We start from the raw sequence: 18,500 nt of genomic DNA, 5'->3' as shown, positions 1-18,500 counted from the left end.
ACGTGCGGTCGCTGTCTTTGCGCTCTCACTAATTAAATCCCTTGCCTTGCAAATTAGTCCTTTGGCGAAAGGAGACGGAACGTCAGTTGCAGGAAGCGCGTCGGGTAGTTTCTCTCCTCTATATATATATCTGTCGTCGGTGTGTTGTAGTGGCTTCCTTTTCAATAAAATTAAAATTCCTGTGCAAAACAATGTGAGCGAATACTCTGTGCATTTTGTTATGTACAACGTTAATTAACGCATATTTATTAATCAACGTTTGAGAGAAAAAGATATTATATTCTCTAAATTTAGAATATTAATCTTTTATAAATATGCTATATACAAAAGGTTAATTTAACGCGCTAAATAACTATTATCTTTAACATATTATAAAATTTGTGTAACAATTTAGTTTGTAAAGAATCGTTTATGTTCTCTCGACAGCCTTAATAATAATTGAATTATTTGTAACGTTTCTGTACTTTTTTAAAATTATAGATTAATTATAATGGCTAGCAAACAAAAATAAGAGAGTATGCTTGATAAATATTTCAATTATTTGTAATATATGATCGCAGGTGATAATGCATTAATGCATTTAGGATATTGAATTACATTTTTTAAAACTGAGCGATCGAGTATAAGTGTGAGCTATTTGCTTGAAAACAAAACATGTAATCGCACACCTGAGCGTGTCTATTGTAGGTATGTCGCGAATACTAGAAAACTTCGGAATGGAGAAATTCCGAGGTTGCATTTCCGTATCGGTAATGATTCCACGTCTCTCGCACATGATTTTAATTTGCAGCGAACACGCGCAGGTGTTCCGATAGAGAGTCAACGAAACCGTAAGAGCTTTTATTCACCGAGATCCATTACGCTTCTCGCGAATGCTGCGGGGATTATGAATAATTCGAAAGTATTTGCTTTTCCGGCACCACCGACTGAATTAATAATGGACAGATAAAAGAGGTGGAAATGAGTGGTCTTTGTTATTGGCTAACGAGCGCGGATCGTCCGAATATTTTCACGTTCTGCTTATGGTTGGAAGTCGGAAATTGAATGTTACGCCGATATAGCGATTAATTCGCGGATTTTAATAGATATGTGAGTCAAGCCAAGTGGAAATTTAAGTTTTATTGAGAAGTAACGAGAAAAGCGTGACGGTCTTCCGTAGTGTCTCTTTTTCTCTCATTGGATTCCTCTAATGTAAGGGATCCATACCTATGACGTTAGGATTTAATTTGCAAAAAATTTAAAATATAATAGACTGATAAAAAGAACGATTTCTATTGCTTTCATATAATATTTGGAATAACATAATCTTTAATCGATCTTTCCGGTTGTAATTTCCGGTTATTGAATAAAGCTGTCTCGTTATAATATTCATAAAGTCGTTATAATATTAACGATAATTCGGATGCAAAATCGGTAAATAAAGCGAGTATTTTACACATTATATCCGTCACTGAAAATACATGCGTGCATTGGTCGAGTGTAATTAAGAATGTAATTAGAGAGCTCGGTAACGGTATTAATGGAGTTATCGGAAATGTAATTAAGGTATATACTGCGTTACGCTGCATTTAAAATATAAGGTCCATTTGGAATTATTTAGATTTTTCCCCCTTTATGCAAGCTGATGGTGTCTGCTTTTTACAAATTAATTGAATAATTTAAACGAGAAAAAGAAAATATGTTAATAGTGAGTATAAAATGCTTGATGCGAAGATCGATAAATCGCATTTTACTGTGAATTATATAGAATATTTTAATCCACATATTTAATCCACGGTTTATAATATAACTGCGCTTTTTCTTCCGTTTACGTTTCTCTGAACAGAATTTCAATGCAAATTATAAATTGAAATACATACATATACTTGTGAAAAAATATGTAATATGTAAAAATTTAAATAAGATCACTTATATTAAAAACACAATTATATGTTTATAATTTAGATAGATTTAATTCAATTACAAAGATAAACATATGTTTTTAAATTTATAATTTGAAAACGTAAATATATGTCAAATATATTAATTTTTTCAATATGCATTCTCTTGAGAAATTCTCTACAATATAAAGTATATGTTACACATATGTGTTTTTTAACGTATCAATATTATTTCTATGGTAAAAAAAAATTTAAATTATCCTGAAGTGACTTATCTTCCTCTGGTGAGAGAGCCGATGTCTGTAATGCCGACCACGCGCCGCGAAAGTTTTGCGCACGGCCCGCAGATGGCACCGCCGACCGCGTTTTCGAGTCCGCGCGAAAAATCATTTCGAAATCTCGCTCGTTCCGTTTAATCGTTCGCGATCATGCGAAGAGCGCGACATGGCCACGGTCGGCTGGACCGAAAATCGTTCGACGAAACGTTTAGGACTGCCCGCCTGCGTAACATCCGGATCAATTATGAGCTGAATCACGAGTGGGAGCAATTGTATCGCGAGATTTGGGTACGTGTCGCAGAGATCGTTCCTTAATCGCACCTTCGTCGCGACGTACCTCTCACGTCGACGAAGTCGTGCACGACGTTCGCGCGAAAATGAGCCTTACGCACGTTTTACGGAAAGCGCAAAACTGCGTGCGCGTAAAAAGAAAAAATTTACGTCGGGCGAAGACCCGTTTACTCCGAGAAAGCTCCGACTCGATTTGTAGCAATATATCCGGGCATATCGAAGCGTATATCTGTCATTTCAGTTATTTGTTATTTATTCCGAACAGGACGAAAGTCAAGCTTTATTAGATCAATACGTAAAATGCATTTATTTATTTTCCATTACGATACGCTTCAGAATCGATATTGTGTGCCACCTTCGAAATAGCTGGCACATATTTCGGGTATTTACCGTTTTGTTATCCAGACTGATCATTCTGGACTTGATTATTATTGCCGAATTTTAATATTGATCGCAAAGTGAAAATATCAACGAGAAGAGAGAATCGTCTTATTTCAGGCTGTATTTATTGGATATTTAGGGATACAAGATGCGAATGAGGTTTCCTGCAATTTTTCTCATGTTAATCTGCATACTGCTCGTACAGTCATCATGAATCATTCTGAAATTATTAAACGAATTCGCGTCTCTTCGAAATTCAATTAAATGGCCGTTTCCAACGTCGATTCGTCTCGTCTTCAATTCTCGCTCGTCGGGCGAGCTAGCGGACCCCCGGCGCCATCCGCCGTGCATTCCGAAAACGCAGCGCGACTCGAGTAGCGTAGCGTTGTCGATAGATGGTTCCGCGTGCATCGATAACGCAGCTCCCTGCGTATTTCCTCGACTCCTTTCGGACTTGCTCGCTCGCGCGACAACGGCTCGCATCGGCCTTTTCATCATGTTCCCCGATAGCTTTTCTCCCACGCGACGAAACGCGTGCAATTAATAATTAATGTCATCGGTAAGAACAATCATTGGGTACGCTTTGATCCGCCGACGCGCTCGTTTATCGTTGGACGGCCAGCGATTATTCGGGCGAAGTATAGCCGCGCGGGAAATCACTCGGAAACAATGCGACCGATTATTTGAGGCTGTTGAACGTTCAACCGCGTGGAAGCTGCGAGCGTTAACAAACGGGAATTACACGGTAGAACGAGTTACGCGTTGCAACCCCGCGGAATGATGATAAATCATAATCAGGCCGGCACGTGGCCGCCTTATCGGCTAGAATCGCGCGATATTCGAGAGAGATGTCGGGCTGATCCTGAAAATAATTTTGCAGAGATTCTCTCTTCTCGCAGGGATGACTCTGATCCCGCAGTCCGCACAGTTATTTGGTCCTGGCGAACCCGCACGGACCCGAGCTCGCACCCAGCGGACATTCACATTTGTATACGGATACATATACACACATTTATCATATATATTCCTTTTTTTATCCCTTTCATCAATAAAAGTATAAAAATATTGTATGAACTTTCCGTGAAAAGCTCGTTGAATGCTGCAAGGAATGTATTGCAGTTATATATGATCTCTTTAAAGTTTAAATCAATCAACTAATTCTGTTTTTGCACTTTATGTGCGGTAAATATTATATAATGTTTAAAAGCGGTAAATTGGAAAACTGATACCAATCAATCAAGAAATTCGATTCATAAATTTATTTGCCATTTGGTTCAGAGATTTTTATAAACTGGATTAATGGAATTTTTTAAAAGCTGGATTAATGGAATTGTTCCATTTCTGTCTTTTTAATAATTGTACAGTAGACGTTATCTCATCGTCAGATTTATCGTATCGATTTTTGATAAATGAATCCACATAAATAACATTCATTGCGGATAGAGTTGGGAATAATTCTGTGTTTGTCTTTATACACGAAATTGTCGGTGGAAGCGTGATGGAAAGTTCCATTGGTCAATTAACTGGAAATAGTTCGGAATGACTCAACGAAAGCAATCCACCGCACTCGGAATGCTTTTGAAACGCGTTTATTATTTCGCTTACGCATTACGATAGCAGCGAAATTTCTCTTTTGAGGAAAAATTGCGATTTTTAAATGCGTTGGGTAATTTTTCGCGAACACTGAACTATACAAAATGCAATTCAATGTAATGTAATTAATCTGTGTGTTCCAATACTATTGATATTAATATTTTTAACATTCTAAAATAAATCCACATAAATATGTGTATTTTTATTCATCTTTGATAATCTTGTGATTAAGATTTATTTACTTTACATTGTTAAATTCGTAGTATCGAGTTATATTCAGTTTTAGTCATTTTTAACCATTTCTATCTGTCGCCACTGCTTCTACTAAATATTTCGTTATTTTAACTAAACCAATAAAGTTAAAATAATACTGTTTTGTGTTAAAATAATAAATTTCGACACACATGGTAGTTAAAAATAACAAAATGTTATTTAACTCAAGGTATTGATTTAAGTTTTATCTTTTAATATTTAACAGTGTATATTGTCGAAAAATCTCTTGTTACAAGCATTAATATTTCCAATGTAAACTTTGAAAGGTCTTTTTTTTATTTTATTAGCTTTCTGTGAAAAAAAATTTTTTTGAGTAAATGTGCGCGGCAAGGTACGTCACGTCGCGTGTTTCGATCGATTCGTCTACGCGCGCTAGACGGAGATTCTCCACTCTCGAGAACAATCGAGATTATCGCCTATTTTCAGCTAGACCCGCGTTTGTCCTCTCCTCCCGGGCGCGCGCCATTGATTTTAGCTCGGGGACTCTCCATGGCGTTGCCGAGGCGTGGTGAAGCTCACGATTGAAACAACCGACCGATTCGCCAAATATACGCACCGCGTATATTTAGCTAGAAAATTGAACCTGTGCCAGAGGATACAGCCCTGTAATCCGATCCTCTCTTTCTCTCTTTCTCTCTCTTTCTCTCTTTCTGCCGGCGAAGGGGGGGTGTTTTCGCGTTCCCGCAGGATCTACACGTGCGCGACCGCGTCTCTCATCCGCCAGAAAATAATTATTCTCATCGAAGAACCGTGGGAGTGAAAGAATCGAATACGCTTGCCTAACGAAACGTGGATTACACGACTATCTCTATAGTTCACATCTCGCGAAATTTCCCATCTCTTGTTTAATAACGTGCTGTCGGGTTACACAACGTGCGTGGCAGCGTGTAATATTTGACTTTATAATTACATTTACATGCGTCAATGACGGGTTAATATTGACATTAATTTAACGTCGCGTAACCGCTTTCCGCTTTTATTAGATTAAGAGGTTTCAATCTTTCTACATTTCAATGTTTCAATCTTTTGACGTTGAATATCTTAGCAGTTCAGCCTGGAATGAAACTTCCGTCAAAGTAAGATCCGCCTGGAATTAAATGAAAAAAATGAGATTTTATCGTCTACCCGTAGAAATGAGATTTTTTAATCTTCAATGTTAGATTGCCATTAATTAAAAATTAAGTTGTTAATATATTGCTTGAGTTAATTCCGAATTTATCTTAAAGAGTCTTTCATTTAAACTTATCCGATACAAGCATGAAGTATATGTATATTAAGATCGAGTTATTTTTTCATGCTCCACTCTTTTACTCTTTAATCGAATTCAGACGCTTGTTATTCGTATCGGAAACAATTCCATATCCATCGACAAAAATGTTTAATTAATATTATAAAATGGACCGAAGGTCCATTTCTGAGACTCGAAAAAACAGAGCTATGATCTTCGATGTGGATCTTTTCGTCGTTTACACGAGAAGATCCAGCGCAAGCGTTTAAACACTGCTATGTTTACGCGCCTGTTAAGATCTCTCCCTGATTTGACTACCGGATGGCGCGTGTATACTTATTGCAAGAGAAATATACCATCGTGGATTTATTTGACTGACAGGAAGCAGAAGCGTGTGAGAGAATATGAAAAAGATAAGGATCGTAGCGTATACAGAATTGGTGTGAATATTTGTCAAGTATTTTGATTACTGAAATTGAGAAATCCGGAATACGATCGGAGAAGATATAAAAATATCCAAATGTGAACTAATAATTTATGAATTTCCAATAACCTTTGCGTCAATGTAGAATCGGGATATGTTAATGCTCAGATAAATCACCCAGTCATTTATAATTAAATATCTTTATATATAATTGAAGTATAAAATTGTAGAACTGAAAAAGAATATCATTTAAAAATATCTTTTTGATGTGCGTATGAAAGAGAAACAAATATTTTCCGTTTTATAGATATAAAACGGAAAAAACAATATAATTATATATAAAATCGATCCCCCCCTAATTGTTCAAGATTCCATATAAAGCGCAATTATTAAAAATATCTTTTAAATGCAATTTTGAAATTTAACTTTTTAATGTAATTTGTAATTATTTTTTATACGAAAAACGTTGGGTCGGATAGCGAAATACTTGTGTGTCTCTTGCTTGAGATAAATTTGTTACGTTTCTTATTTCCGAGTCGCTCCGGAACGTAGACAGCTCGGAATTCGCGTTGCACTTTTTACAGCTGACTGCCGCCCTCTTGAATTTTATTTTGCAGCTGCGTCTGAGAAACATTCGACCTTAGTGGGAGAGCCAATTCGTCAAAGCGTCGTTTCACTTGTCTCACGATTTGCAAAAAATTTTACATTTGCGTTCTTCGTTTAAATAATTTTAATGTTGCTTTGTTTCCTCAATTGCCATAATGTAACTATATAGAAAAAGAAACATGAAATTTTGCTTCGACAAAGATTACATTGAATTTAAGAAATATGCAATTTCTCTTTTTTCATTAGACATCTTACAGTTCTCGAGACTCGAGAGCATTCTCAAGGGGATTTAAGCATCCTCGTACAACTAGCAGATCTTAGAAGAATTTTATGATTCATTGCTATGTTTAAGTACTATTATTGACAAATATGTGCCACATTTCTTTTCTGTCAATCTATCATGTCACAATTAATCAGTTATCTGATTTGATTAAATTGAAACCAACATGTATCAGTAGAAAGAAAGAAGAAAGATATCTTGCTACACATTTAATAAGAAGAGAACAAGTTTCTTCGATGTACTTTATCAAAAGTGCAGTGCGTTGTATTCGCAATATTATCATTGACATTTCGAACTTTGCGCTACGGATAAAAGCTGCCACACACACGTTTTCGAACGCGCTACCGTATTTTATCGCACAGGATGTGTTTTAAGGGGAAAAAGAGCGCGAGCGTGTCCCGCCCCTTGCGCGAGATAAAACGTTCGTGGTCGCATGCATCATGCATCGCGTGTTTACTACCGCCGAGCTGTCTTCGTTAATCTGGTCGTCGTGTGTAACCTTAAGGTCGTCATGATATATCGGAAACAATTGTAAAACCAGGTAAATTAACTTTAAAAAACTTCAAAAGGCTTACGACAGGCATTACGGTTCCGGCATTAAGCGCACGTTTTGTACGCGTTTCGCTAGGAAGATTGAGCACTTTTCTCAGTCAAATAGTTTTTGAAAAAAATTCAGCCACGCTTAATACATCTGTTCAAATGAAGAAATATGAACGATTTCTTCGTGGAATATAAATTTGGCTATTATAGCTATATTATATAATCGCATCTTTTTTCTTCATTACGACTGATATGAACAAACTCGTGTTTAAAAGGATTAATTTTGAAATTTTCTAACGTCGTGTAGTGATTTATTCGATTGAGCATCGTAATGCCTTGCATGCTGTATTGGAAATATTAAGTAATGCATTTATTTTACATTTACTTCACTTTCTCTTCTTTTGAGTTGCATGGAAGTTAAATAAGTTAAATAAAGAGTCATATATCTCATCACGTGGATTGATTTTAGCACTCTTACTGAAAATTAATTATTCTGTCGCAACTTTGGCACTCTTCACGGCACTGCACGAGTGACACGCGGATGAGACATTGCAGGTGGGAAGCATATCGTATTCGTGTGACGGTATTTTTCGTCACTAACTTTAGATTATCCGAAATATCGTCTTCGGAATGTGGGAGGGGACAAAATAACGTTCTGGTTTTAAATATTTCGAAATATTTCACCAATAATATCGTTCCCACTAAGAATTGCTCTATGAATATTTCTTCGCGCGTAAAAGAGAAGTGCTCTGCCTCGACGGTCGCGAATTGAATTCTCAAGATGTTTATGGTCCTTTGAAGAGCTTTTAAAATTGTAATGGCGCCCATCTATTAAACTGGCGGCCCATTAAGAAGGGAAAAGTCTCGCCGCAATTACGTGACCGATCCTTTAAAGAGGCACGAGTCACGTGGAATGACGATGGCTAAATCGTTAGCGGGTGAGCCTAATTTTTTGAGAGCCTTGTAAAACGACTTCGCAAGCATGACGACATATGGAGTTTCATGTTTCGTAAAATCGCGTATCTAGCTGCAAAAGTACAGACTATTAAAATTAACACGAACCCCTTTTTTTTAATATCACACCCGTCCGCGTAATTATTTCCCGTAAATAAATAATTAATTTTGCGATTCTCTTGAACGCGACGAGATACATTGATTCGCGACAGTCCATTATCGTTGTTGATCAATATCGATTAGAGACTGGACAACAGTTTGGTCGGTCGGTCGCGTATTGATCGGAAACGGACGAGCAAATTCGCACAGAGCGCGGTGGCATCGGTTGAATCATGTTACGCAATACGGCAGTGACATTTCTCATTATAGAAGCTTTGAACTTGTTTATCTCCCAATATATGATAAATGTCACTTCCACGTTGTGTAATACGCTTCGATTGTATCGCACGGAGATTTTCTTCAGCGTGGGAAATTAAATTTCGCGACGATAACTGACGTGAAATTGAACTTTTGTTTTTTTTAGTTCCCACCGCACTCGTAAATGGAACAATGTTTTTGAATCTGCTTTCCACATGTCAAGCGAGATTATTGCGACGTTAGCGATGAATCACTATGCTCACTAAGTGGGTTCTCAGTGCCACTCGCTCTCGTAGTCGTCATGGAAACGCCACTTCGAGATTCTCTCTCTTGTCGAGTGTAGGCAGTTTCACGAGAGGTACACGATGTTAATGTCAATCCTTGGGACAATAATGATCGTAATATCTAGTAATACAGATCTGCCGCTCGCTCGCCCAAGTATCAGCCGCAATTTGTCTCTTTATTATCTCCAAGCTTCTTCGAAAATATCTTTTTAAAGTTCGCTAAGTCTTTCGTTGATGCAAAAATATTCATTTTTATTTATTTGATTATAGGCGCGATTCTTTTTTACTTTATTGGCTAATCTAGTCAACTGAACGCAAGTGGAACAGCATCTTTTCTTGCTAGACGGCGGGAACGTTCTCTTATTTTCCTCCATTAGAGCGGCGTCTGTGATATCGATACTTAAGGAACAGTCCTCCGATGGTATTAAGGGATATAGAGAGGCTAAATCGGAACGCTTCGTTCGGAGCGATCCGCGCGAAATCCCGCGCTCTGAGCGACAAGCGATTCATCGTGCTTTTTTACCTTCGAACAGATCTCTCCGCGTTATCCTCCTGTCGTTGGCAGCTTATATATAGAATGCACCTCCTCCGTTCCTTTTCGTCGCCTGCGGGATCTGCGGCAGGGCCTCCGGGGCATCGTAAAAAAAGGGGGAAGGGATTCGGAAAATCGAAGGCGACCTATAAACCGAGATGTCATCGCGGTACAACGGTCGCTATGCGGCGAACTCCCGTCGTCTCCTCTTTCTAGGGAAATATTTTATAGTCAGGTCGAATATAAGAGACGTAACCTGAATTTTTCCGACAGAAATAGCTCATGTGATCTTCCCGCGATGTGCCACATCGGTCTTTTTTGCTCTTTTTTTTAGAACGATTTATTTCCATGGTAATTTTGCATAGCTTATCACACTTGACTTCGGTAATCCTGGCCGATGCATTTTTCTTGCCAACGTTACTTTGAATTTCAATTCAATTAAGGGAGTGCGTTATTAATAGCGAATTATTTAGCTACCACAGACGTGTATGCATATTTTGTATGACCTAGTATTATAAATAAATAATTTAATGCGGGAGATCTACCTGCATGACCAATGTTCATCGAACGGAAGTAAAATTGTCCTTAGCAGTTAACACAAATAATACACTGGGTGACAATAATAATACACCGCTGACATACTCGTAAGCCCCGAGCTAGCCGGGCCGTTAATCAAATATTCATTAGATTGTCTAGATGTAGCATCATTTAATACTTAATTATTAAATTTATTCGTGATTTCATTGCGGCTCGCGACGGCGCGGCGTTGCCGGGAGAATTTCCATGTTAATCATCAGGAGTATTGTTTCGCCCGTATTATTATGGCGCAAATAATTATCTCCGTCGACTCTAATGTTGCGTTCTTTCCCCGATACAACGAGCGTGCGTAGATTCCTCGGCCCGTATATTTATATGCCTCATGTGCGCGCGATACTTTGTTCCCATCCGAGATCCGATAAATTTATCCTCCTCGATCTCTCCCTCCCTCCCACCCTCTCTCTCTTTCTTTCTCTCTCTGCTTCCTCTCTCCGCTCGCCCTTATCCTTCTCCCTTAGGATTACCCGTTTGGCCCGCGGCGTCCGTGAGGTCGAACGTAAAACATTTATAGTATCAGGACCGTGCAAGCTGCGGGGTACTGGCATACCAGGACTCTGAATGGCGTCGTCGTTCGTCGGATATGCGCGCATGTGCGCTCCAGCTGCAACGCACGTCCACGCGTGAGGGTTCTAAAAATATGCGCGCGCGCGCGGCCACCCCGAGTGCACTTGAAACTGCAGCAGCAGCAGCAACAGCCAGGTCCGTGGGAGAGAAAATGAGATAGGCCGCGAATTTACAACGCCCAGTTTGATATCGCGCACTGTCTTACGGAGAAGTCGGCGCAAAAAGCGTAATCGTATATGTTCATATTGAGAAAAGGATCGCTTTGAAATTGGCGATCGCAAATTATAAGCATTAAGAAAAATTTTTAAATATCTTTATCTTCTATCTAATTCTTATATTATGATACTTGCTTATATGACAAAATTAATATTTGTTGAAGTAGTAAGTATAAATAATAGTATAATCGGAATAATTTGTTAATAGGCTTAAAGACAAATTGCATATATAGTTCTTTTGTTTATGATGCCTTCTAAAATCTCTTACAAATATATAAGAGTTATACAAAATTATTTAAAATAAGAACAAATTCACGAAAAATTCACAATTGGATTTTAAGTAGACTTCGTTCTCGTTTTTGGCGTTTATAAATTTCTACTAATGGTTTTTATCTCTTTCCCGAGAAAACGTACTCCAGCGTTCACCGTTGCGGAGAATCGTATGCATTTGATATTTCCTTCAATATCACACAATACGTTTTATGGTCATCGATAGTAAGTGCGTCGTGTGCATATATCCTCTGTATAGATAAGGATATCTTTATATCTCCACTAGCTCGATCACGCCACTGACAGTGCAGCGAAAATCCCTTTCCATCTGGAGGCCGTGCGCGTCCGCGTTATTCTAAGCACTATAGCTTTTGCACCCTCTCGTCCCATCTCTTGGTTTCTATGGTGATTCGAAGAGGGGTTCGCGTCCCCTGTGGGTCGTCTCGCAGGTTGATTGTCGGTATATATAGCTCTGGCTATACATACGCGATGCGATCCATAAGAGGCGAAATACTTCCTACTTTTTGCATATACATGTAACCGCCCGGCCGTTCGCAATATATAACATTTACCCTTTGTATATCTCTCTGTCATCGCTCGTTATATATCGGAAGGGGTAAACGCGATGTGGAATAACGAGAGGGCGTGTGGCGATCGATTCATCGCGATAAATTATAACGAACCGTAAACTTAAATCGCGGACTCGACATCTCGGCGCATCTATTCATTGCTATCGCGAAATTCCAAATCCGCGGGGGATTTACGTCGTTAATAATGAATATACGTCGCGGTGTATATCAACGAGAAAAAAATCGCGTGTCTCGCGTCCAGCGGTTATAAATTGTAATTACCAGCGACACTACGGGAACATCGCGGTATCGCGCGTTTAACGTTTTTCGTCTCTCCGTCTCCGCGCGCCGCGCGCCGGGGTGGACAAACGCGCGAGCGCGCGAGCACGGGGGCGGAAATGGACAGTCCCTGGCCAAATTCCAGGGGTATAAATTGTCGGGATTTCATTGTCTCCCGCGCTTCCGGCAGCTCCTCCACCGAACTTTTCCACGCGCTTTCGTCAGTCGATTTCACCGGCACGAACTTCCGAGCACCCTGGTTGACTTTATTGAACCGGACGAACGCGACGAACGCGCGACGAGGCAGACTGAAATAATAGTCTGCCGCCTCTAGACGACGGTGTAACCCGGGCTTACCAGCACCAGCGTCATAATTACAGACCACGATCGATAACTTATCACTCGGAAACTCGTAGCACGTACACCAAGCCTACCTCAAGTTAATAGTTCTTGATCAAATATGATACATTCCCATATCCTTTTTAGTATTGCTTGTAACATGATTTATTATGTGAAGAAAGAAGACCATTGTGATTTTTTGAAATCCTCCACAGAAAATATAAAAAAACCCGCCAAATAGTAGCTTGTATATATACACACGTATAATTTCGTTAATTTTCCTCAACTTTTTGCGTCAACATGAGAATATTTAAATTTTTTATTAATACTTAAACACGCGTAGAGTCGATCAGAAACAATTTGAAAATTACTTCTGTGAAATTATTTTTAGAGAGATATATCGTGTGAGATATATGAAGCGATACGTCGGATGTGTGTAATGAATTACCTTTGATGGACTTGTGATGTTGGAGGAGCGCTAAGTATATTTCATTCGACGAAGTTCAAACCGCCAGGAGTTGGTAAAATTTCGAGTCCATTAGATGGATAATCCACGGGGATTATACGAGAAGTTTTGTTAAGGCGCGGGTACGTACTCGCGCGAATGAAACACGGATTATACGGAACCGACGCGGCTTATTCTCACGTCGAAGCGATCGAGAGAGAGCACGTGGATTAAGATCGCGGGTGAATGAAAAAGGGCACATCGCGCGCTTATCGGGAGAAAGATCCAGGAGAAAAAAAAGTGCCGTTTACGAGCGGCATTAAAGCAATAATGAGCACGCGACGCGCGGGCGCGAGAAGACGATTGCGCGAAGTAACGAGCGGTGAACGATTCCGCAATCGTGTGTAATTGCCTGGCTTCGAGCACGTTTCTGGGGAATGAAAGTAAACGAGGAATCGATTATCGTTCTCTCGATGAGCATCTTTGCACTTCTCTCTCTCGAGTATCTTCTCGAAGAGCGCGGTTTGAGATGCGACGCGGTCTGAGAATTCGTGACTCGCTTAGATCGTTTAAAATTTATTCCGCGCGCGCTTATGCGCTAAAAGAAGAGATTTAAACATCCTCGTTTGACGTAAAAAAAGTATTGAGCAAATTAACAAAATTATATAATTACAAAATACTTGTAATTACATAAAGATATGAAATAAATACGAAAGCGTATCCGAATGAGACGTCAATTACACGAGGGGGAAGGCATTTCTGAAATAATTGGTGTTATCTTTCAAATTAGTTTATTTATTGGTTAAAAATTGAGAAATTCATATATAAATATATAGATTATTTCAGATGTGGCGCAGAGCATGCTTTTAACATTCCAGGCAATATTCGCGGTGCCGCCTTCTCCGCGAACGATTACTGTATTACGATATATACATATGTGCACGCGCGTATGTAAATAAGGCGTAAGTAAAGATAACATTTGCCGAAACGGCTTTAATTAACCGCGCGGGACGGCACAACACATGCGCTCCGATCGAGCGTTCGATTCTCGCAGCGATGGCAGTGGTGCGCGTGGGCGACCGCGGGGCGGCGCTGGCGGCGGCGGCGGCGGCGGCGGCGGCGCTAGTGGTCAATGGCGCCGGTTGATAGCGGGATCGTTGTTAGTCACAGCGGGACCACGTACGGTGGCGGTCGTGGAGTCAGAATCGTGAGAACGGCGAGGCAGACAAAAGGAGAGGAAATACGGGGCGATCGCGAGAGCGGACTGACCGAGGGGAGGACTGGAACAACGAACGCGCGACAGGAGGGTGAAAGAGAACAGTCGAACGAGCGTTCCGGCACGGTGTTACGCGCTCCGATTCCCGGCAACACAGAGCCCCGCCGCCGTCGCTCGTCGTCGTTGTCGTTGTCGTCGTCGTCATCGCCGCCGCCACCGTCGTCTCTCGAACGTGCGCTAATCCGGTGCGTGGGCCCCGACTTGTGTGCGCGCGCGCGCGCGCGTATGCTCTCGCGTGTGTTTTCGTCGTTCGCGCTGAGTGTGGCCGAGTGCGGTAGCCGAGCAAGGTGGACGGTACGTCGTCCGGTCGTCGGTTGGTTTCCGTTTGTGCTTTATTAACATCGTGTCGCGCGCGGCGGAGAGACGTGCTGCCGAGCGACGCGTAGTGTGTCCAACTGAGAGAGATAGGAGTGCCAGGAACAAAAGGAGAGGAGGAGGCGGCGTCGGTGTAGAAGAAGGAAGAGAGGAGGATACGGTGGAGGTGTTGAAGGGGGGGGAGGCGGTGGTGCGGAGCGACGGATTTGTTTTCTTGCACAACGGTGGAGCAAAACGGCCTCAAGCTGTGGGGCTCTGGGGCGTTTTTCCTTCCTCCGCAAGGGATGTACTACCCTGTAAGTGTTTCTTCACCGTAAACGGCGTAAACCGTTATTAATCACGCGACAAAAGCGGGGAGAGGCGTCGCGTCGTCCTCTCCGCTCCGCTCCGCTCCGCGGCGGCCGCGGGCGCTCTTAAATAAATCAACGGCTGCGTGCCCACTTTCCCCCGTCGCGTTCGCACGAGGCGCGCTCCGACCTCCGACGCGAAGGCGTCGTCGGTTCGATAGAAGGCGCCGGATCGGCGGACCACGCTTCCCGTCGGCGCGCGTTCACTCGCGTCGCGGCTTCGACGCGCCGAGACGACCGGGCGGAGATGGCGGGAAGAACGGACGTTCCTCGCATCCGCGCCGCTTCATCTCCGCTTCCGGTCTCGCTCGGAGCTTCGTCGAAGATCAGCGCGCGTTTTTCGGCAACGGACGAATCCGATCGCATCCACGCGTCAGGTTTCACGCGGTGCGACGACTCGTCGTCGCGGCTCCTCCTCTCGCCTCACGTGACGAGAAATAGACAATATTTTTTTTTTATTTTCTTCCCTCGCGTAGAAGCGCGCTCGAATTTCTTTCGTAATTTTGACACGTGGCTTTTTTCCAATCGCCACGAGACGGATGGCGCGGCGCGGCGCGCAACTCTCATCGATCCGACGCTCGTGTCTGTCCTGCCGGAGTAGTTGCCTTCGCGTCCTTTTCCTTTTTCCCTCTCTCTCTCTCTCTCATTCTCATTCCCGCTTCGATCCTCGCTGCCTCCTCGTCGCGCCAACGCAACGCAACGCAGCGCACGAACGAGACGCATGAAATCGCGTGAGCGTCGAGAGAGCCCGACCGACGGTGAATGTCCTTGAGCGTCGCTGGCGTCCGCTGTCCTCCCGGCCACGGCGCGCCGGTGAATCTTTGTTCCGTGGCCGGGATTACAGTGTTGTAGGTTACGTTCGCCTCCCCGCGCCCGCGGAAGCGCGAACGCGAAAGCGAGAGATGGACGGCGGGAAAGAGAGGGAGAAAGAGAAAGGGAAAGGACGAGGGAGCGTGGGAAAGAGCGAGACGCCGAGAAAGAGAAAGAGAGTCGGGCTGCTATAGCTCGTTTTCGGAGCGATGGCGAGCCTCGTTTTAGCGAGAGACGAACGCGGAGATCCTCTTCGATTTATTTAACGGCGAGAGAAATGCAGCTGCCCAGTGCCCGATGCGACGCGTTTACGTCGCGTCGGCCGAGTGAAAGTAAAATAGCCACGTCGCGTCTCGCCGCTAGTCGTCGTGCACGCGGTAAATTAAACCCTGGTAAACAACGTTCTAAAATAGTCCCCGGGGTTAACGATAACGCTGGAATGTTTCTCGACGTTGTGTTAATGACGGCTCTGGCGTCATCTTATTTCTCTTTATTTATTTTAGCGTAAAATAATTGTTGAGCATTTGTATCATTGGGATATTGCAGTGTCATGCTTTGTTGCGATATAAATTGGCGTATATTCCCCAGGATTTGTGAAATAGAGTAGATAAATTGATGGGAAATTATTGGCCGTACTCCAAGACGCGATACGAATTTAACGAGTAATGTATAATGGCTGATCGATGATAATAGGATAGAATCATAGAACAAATAGAGCAAGTTTTATTTTTCTAATGAAAAGAGAACAAGAAAGTAATAAGTATGAGACACTCATTCACTGATGTCTAGAATTTAATATACTTTTTTTTTTACAAATACATATGTAGATCGATATACAAACGAGAGAAATATGCGGTTTGTATAAAAAAAATCGAATAAGCGGACTAATTCCGCTTTCCCTTCCGGCATACCGCCAGCAAAAATTTCCACAATTTTCAACGTATCTCCGTTATCGATATATTTAAAATAACGTGAAACCACAGGCGTCTGACATTTTTGTTCGAGCGAGGTAACGTGAAACGAGCACGTGTGGAGTGAGTCGCTTTTGTTCGCCGGGCTTCGGCTGCGCGCGCGTTATTTTTGTATATGCGTTTCGTATACCCGAGCGCAGGTAGACGCTCCAAAACGGAGTGGAATACCGGCTTTTCCGGACCGAAGCCGGCGGCGGCACGGTCCCCGCGCTCGCTCGAAAGGCAGGGCAGGGTCCCCCGGGTTCCCCCTCTTTTGTACGCACAGTCACCGGTGGAGGATTGAATTTCGCTCACAATGAAGCTGACCTTTTTCTTTCGTCCTCGGCAGGCCGTGTACATCGTTTCGGCTGTGAATCCGTCGTTAGTTTCATTGGAAGGACCGCCCGAAGCTGAAGGTTTGAGTCGTCCAACCTAGAGTTAACCCGGGAGACCGAGGAATCGAGGAAACGGGTGCGGTATCGATCGTTTCTCATGCATCGAGCCTCATTAAACGGTCGATGCGTTTGGAAAACGCAATGTCGCGCGGCGACGATCGACACCGCACGTAAGGGACTCGATTCCTCGCGAACCCGCGAATTTTCTTGCGATCGCGGAAAGATAAATCAGGTCACGCGGCGGTGGAATACTTACGTTTCGCGAAACGACAATAATAAACACTTCCGTCCTACTCGTTTCCTTTACTTCGCCTTTAATATCACGTTTTCCAAGCGACTTGGATTTATACCGCGCACCGCGCTCTCGCCGCATGAAAACGATTTAGCATATTTTTATTAAAAACACGCAAAAAGTGCTGACATATAATTTCTCTCCTCTTTTTTCCACTTTTTGCCCTCTCCGTGCGAGTGAAATAATTCTCCTCGCGCGACAAAGCCGCTGGTTGCGCGCCCAGTCGGTTGGGTTGGCTGCAATAAATCTCGCGCGTGTTGCACCTTGAGTCGTCGCGAAGTAATTCGGAGCAGGGAGTAGTATGTTGTATCTCGCCGCTCTTCCGCGCAGCAGCGCCTTTCTATTTCGTCACACAGGCCAACGGAGCCGAGCACGTGTTTTTCTTACGCGCGTTCCTGCGGCGTGCGGCGCGTGTTGTTGGAACAGTGCTTTCTTACGACGCCTTGTTGCGTCACGCAGCGTAGCCGAGTAGTCATATCTCGCTTTTTTTGCACAAGTACAGGTTGACGTTTTTGCTCAGCCGCGAATCAGGTGGCACGCCAAGAAATCGATCAATTGATCACTCGACTTGTCCCCGACGATTTACGACCGACTTGGAAGTAATTCGATTGAAATTGTCTACATTGCTAAACCGGCATAAAGTCAACATATTATCGCGGAGATAAATATATAGCAGATTCTGTATTGACTTTACTATTAAACTGACTATCATTTGTCGATGTGTACTTGCAAAGACAAGTAAATTTTCACATCTTATATTCCGTCCCGAAAAACGCGAGTTTGCGATCGATAAATTTATAGAAATGTGTTGAGATATATCATATTATTGCATGCTAAATACAGGAAATATATTGAGTCGATTTCTAATATCTAAATGACAATACTTTGTAAATTAAAAGATTAGTCTTTATTATAGCAGTTTGACTAGCATTGATG

The 18,500-nt window shown here is 42.3% G+C and overlaps 1 protein-coding gene across 10 annotated transcripts in view; it reads left to right on the top strand.

Annotated features, from left to right (window-relative positions):
* Nucleotides 1-18,500, top strand: part of LOC139819386 (RNA binding protein fox-1 homolog 2) — a 255,553-nt gene that overhangs the window by 99,771 nt on the left and 137,282 nt on the right. For 2 of the 10 annotated variants that reach the window (XM_071788686.1, XM_071788678.1), the window contains exon 1: nt 14,326-15,066. The exons of 1 other annotated variant lie outside the window; for it this stretch is intronic. In XM_071788686.1, coding sequence (XP_071644787.1) covers nt 15,055-15,066 — 12 coding nt within the window. In that variant the 5' untranslated portion in view covers nt 14,326-15,054. Of the gene's footprint in view, nt 1-14,323; nt 15,067-18,500 lie in introns of those variants that run through there. 7 more of the 10 variants (XM_071788679.1, XM_071788677.1, XM_071788683.1 and 4 more) reach the window with 5 other exon arrangements.

This window comes from Temnothorax longispinosus, chromosome 9, assembly GCF_030848805.1.
Source record: "Temnothorax longispinosus isolate EJ_2023e chromosome 9, Tlon_JGU_v1, whole genome shotgun sequence".
NCBI classification, from domain to species: Eukaryota; Metazoa; Arthropoda; class Insecta; order Hymenoptera; family Formicidae; genus Temnothorax; species Temnothorax longispinosus.
This window is presented reverse-complemented; position numbering and strand designations above follow the sequence as displayed.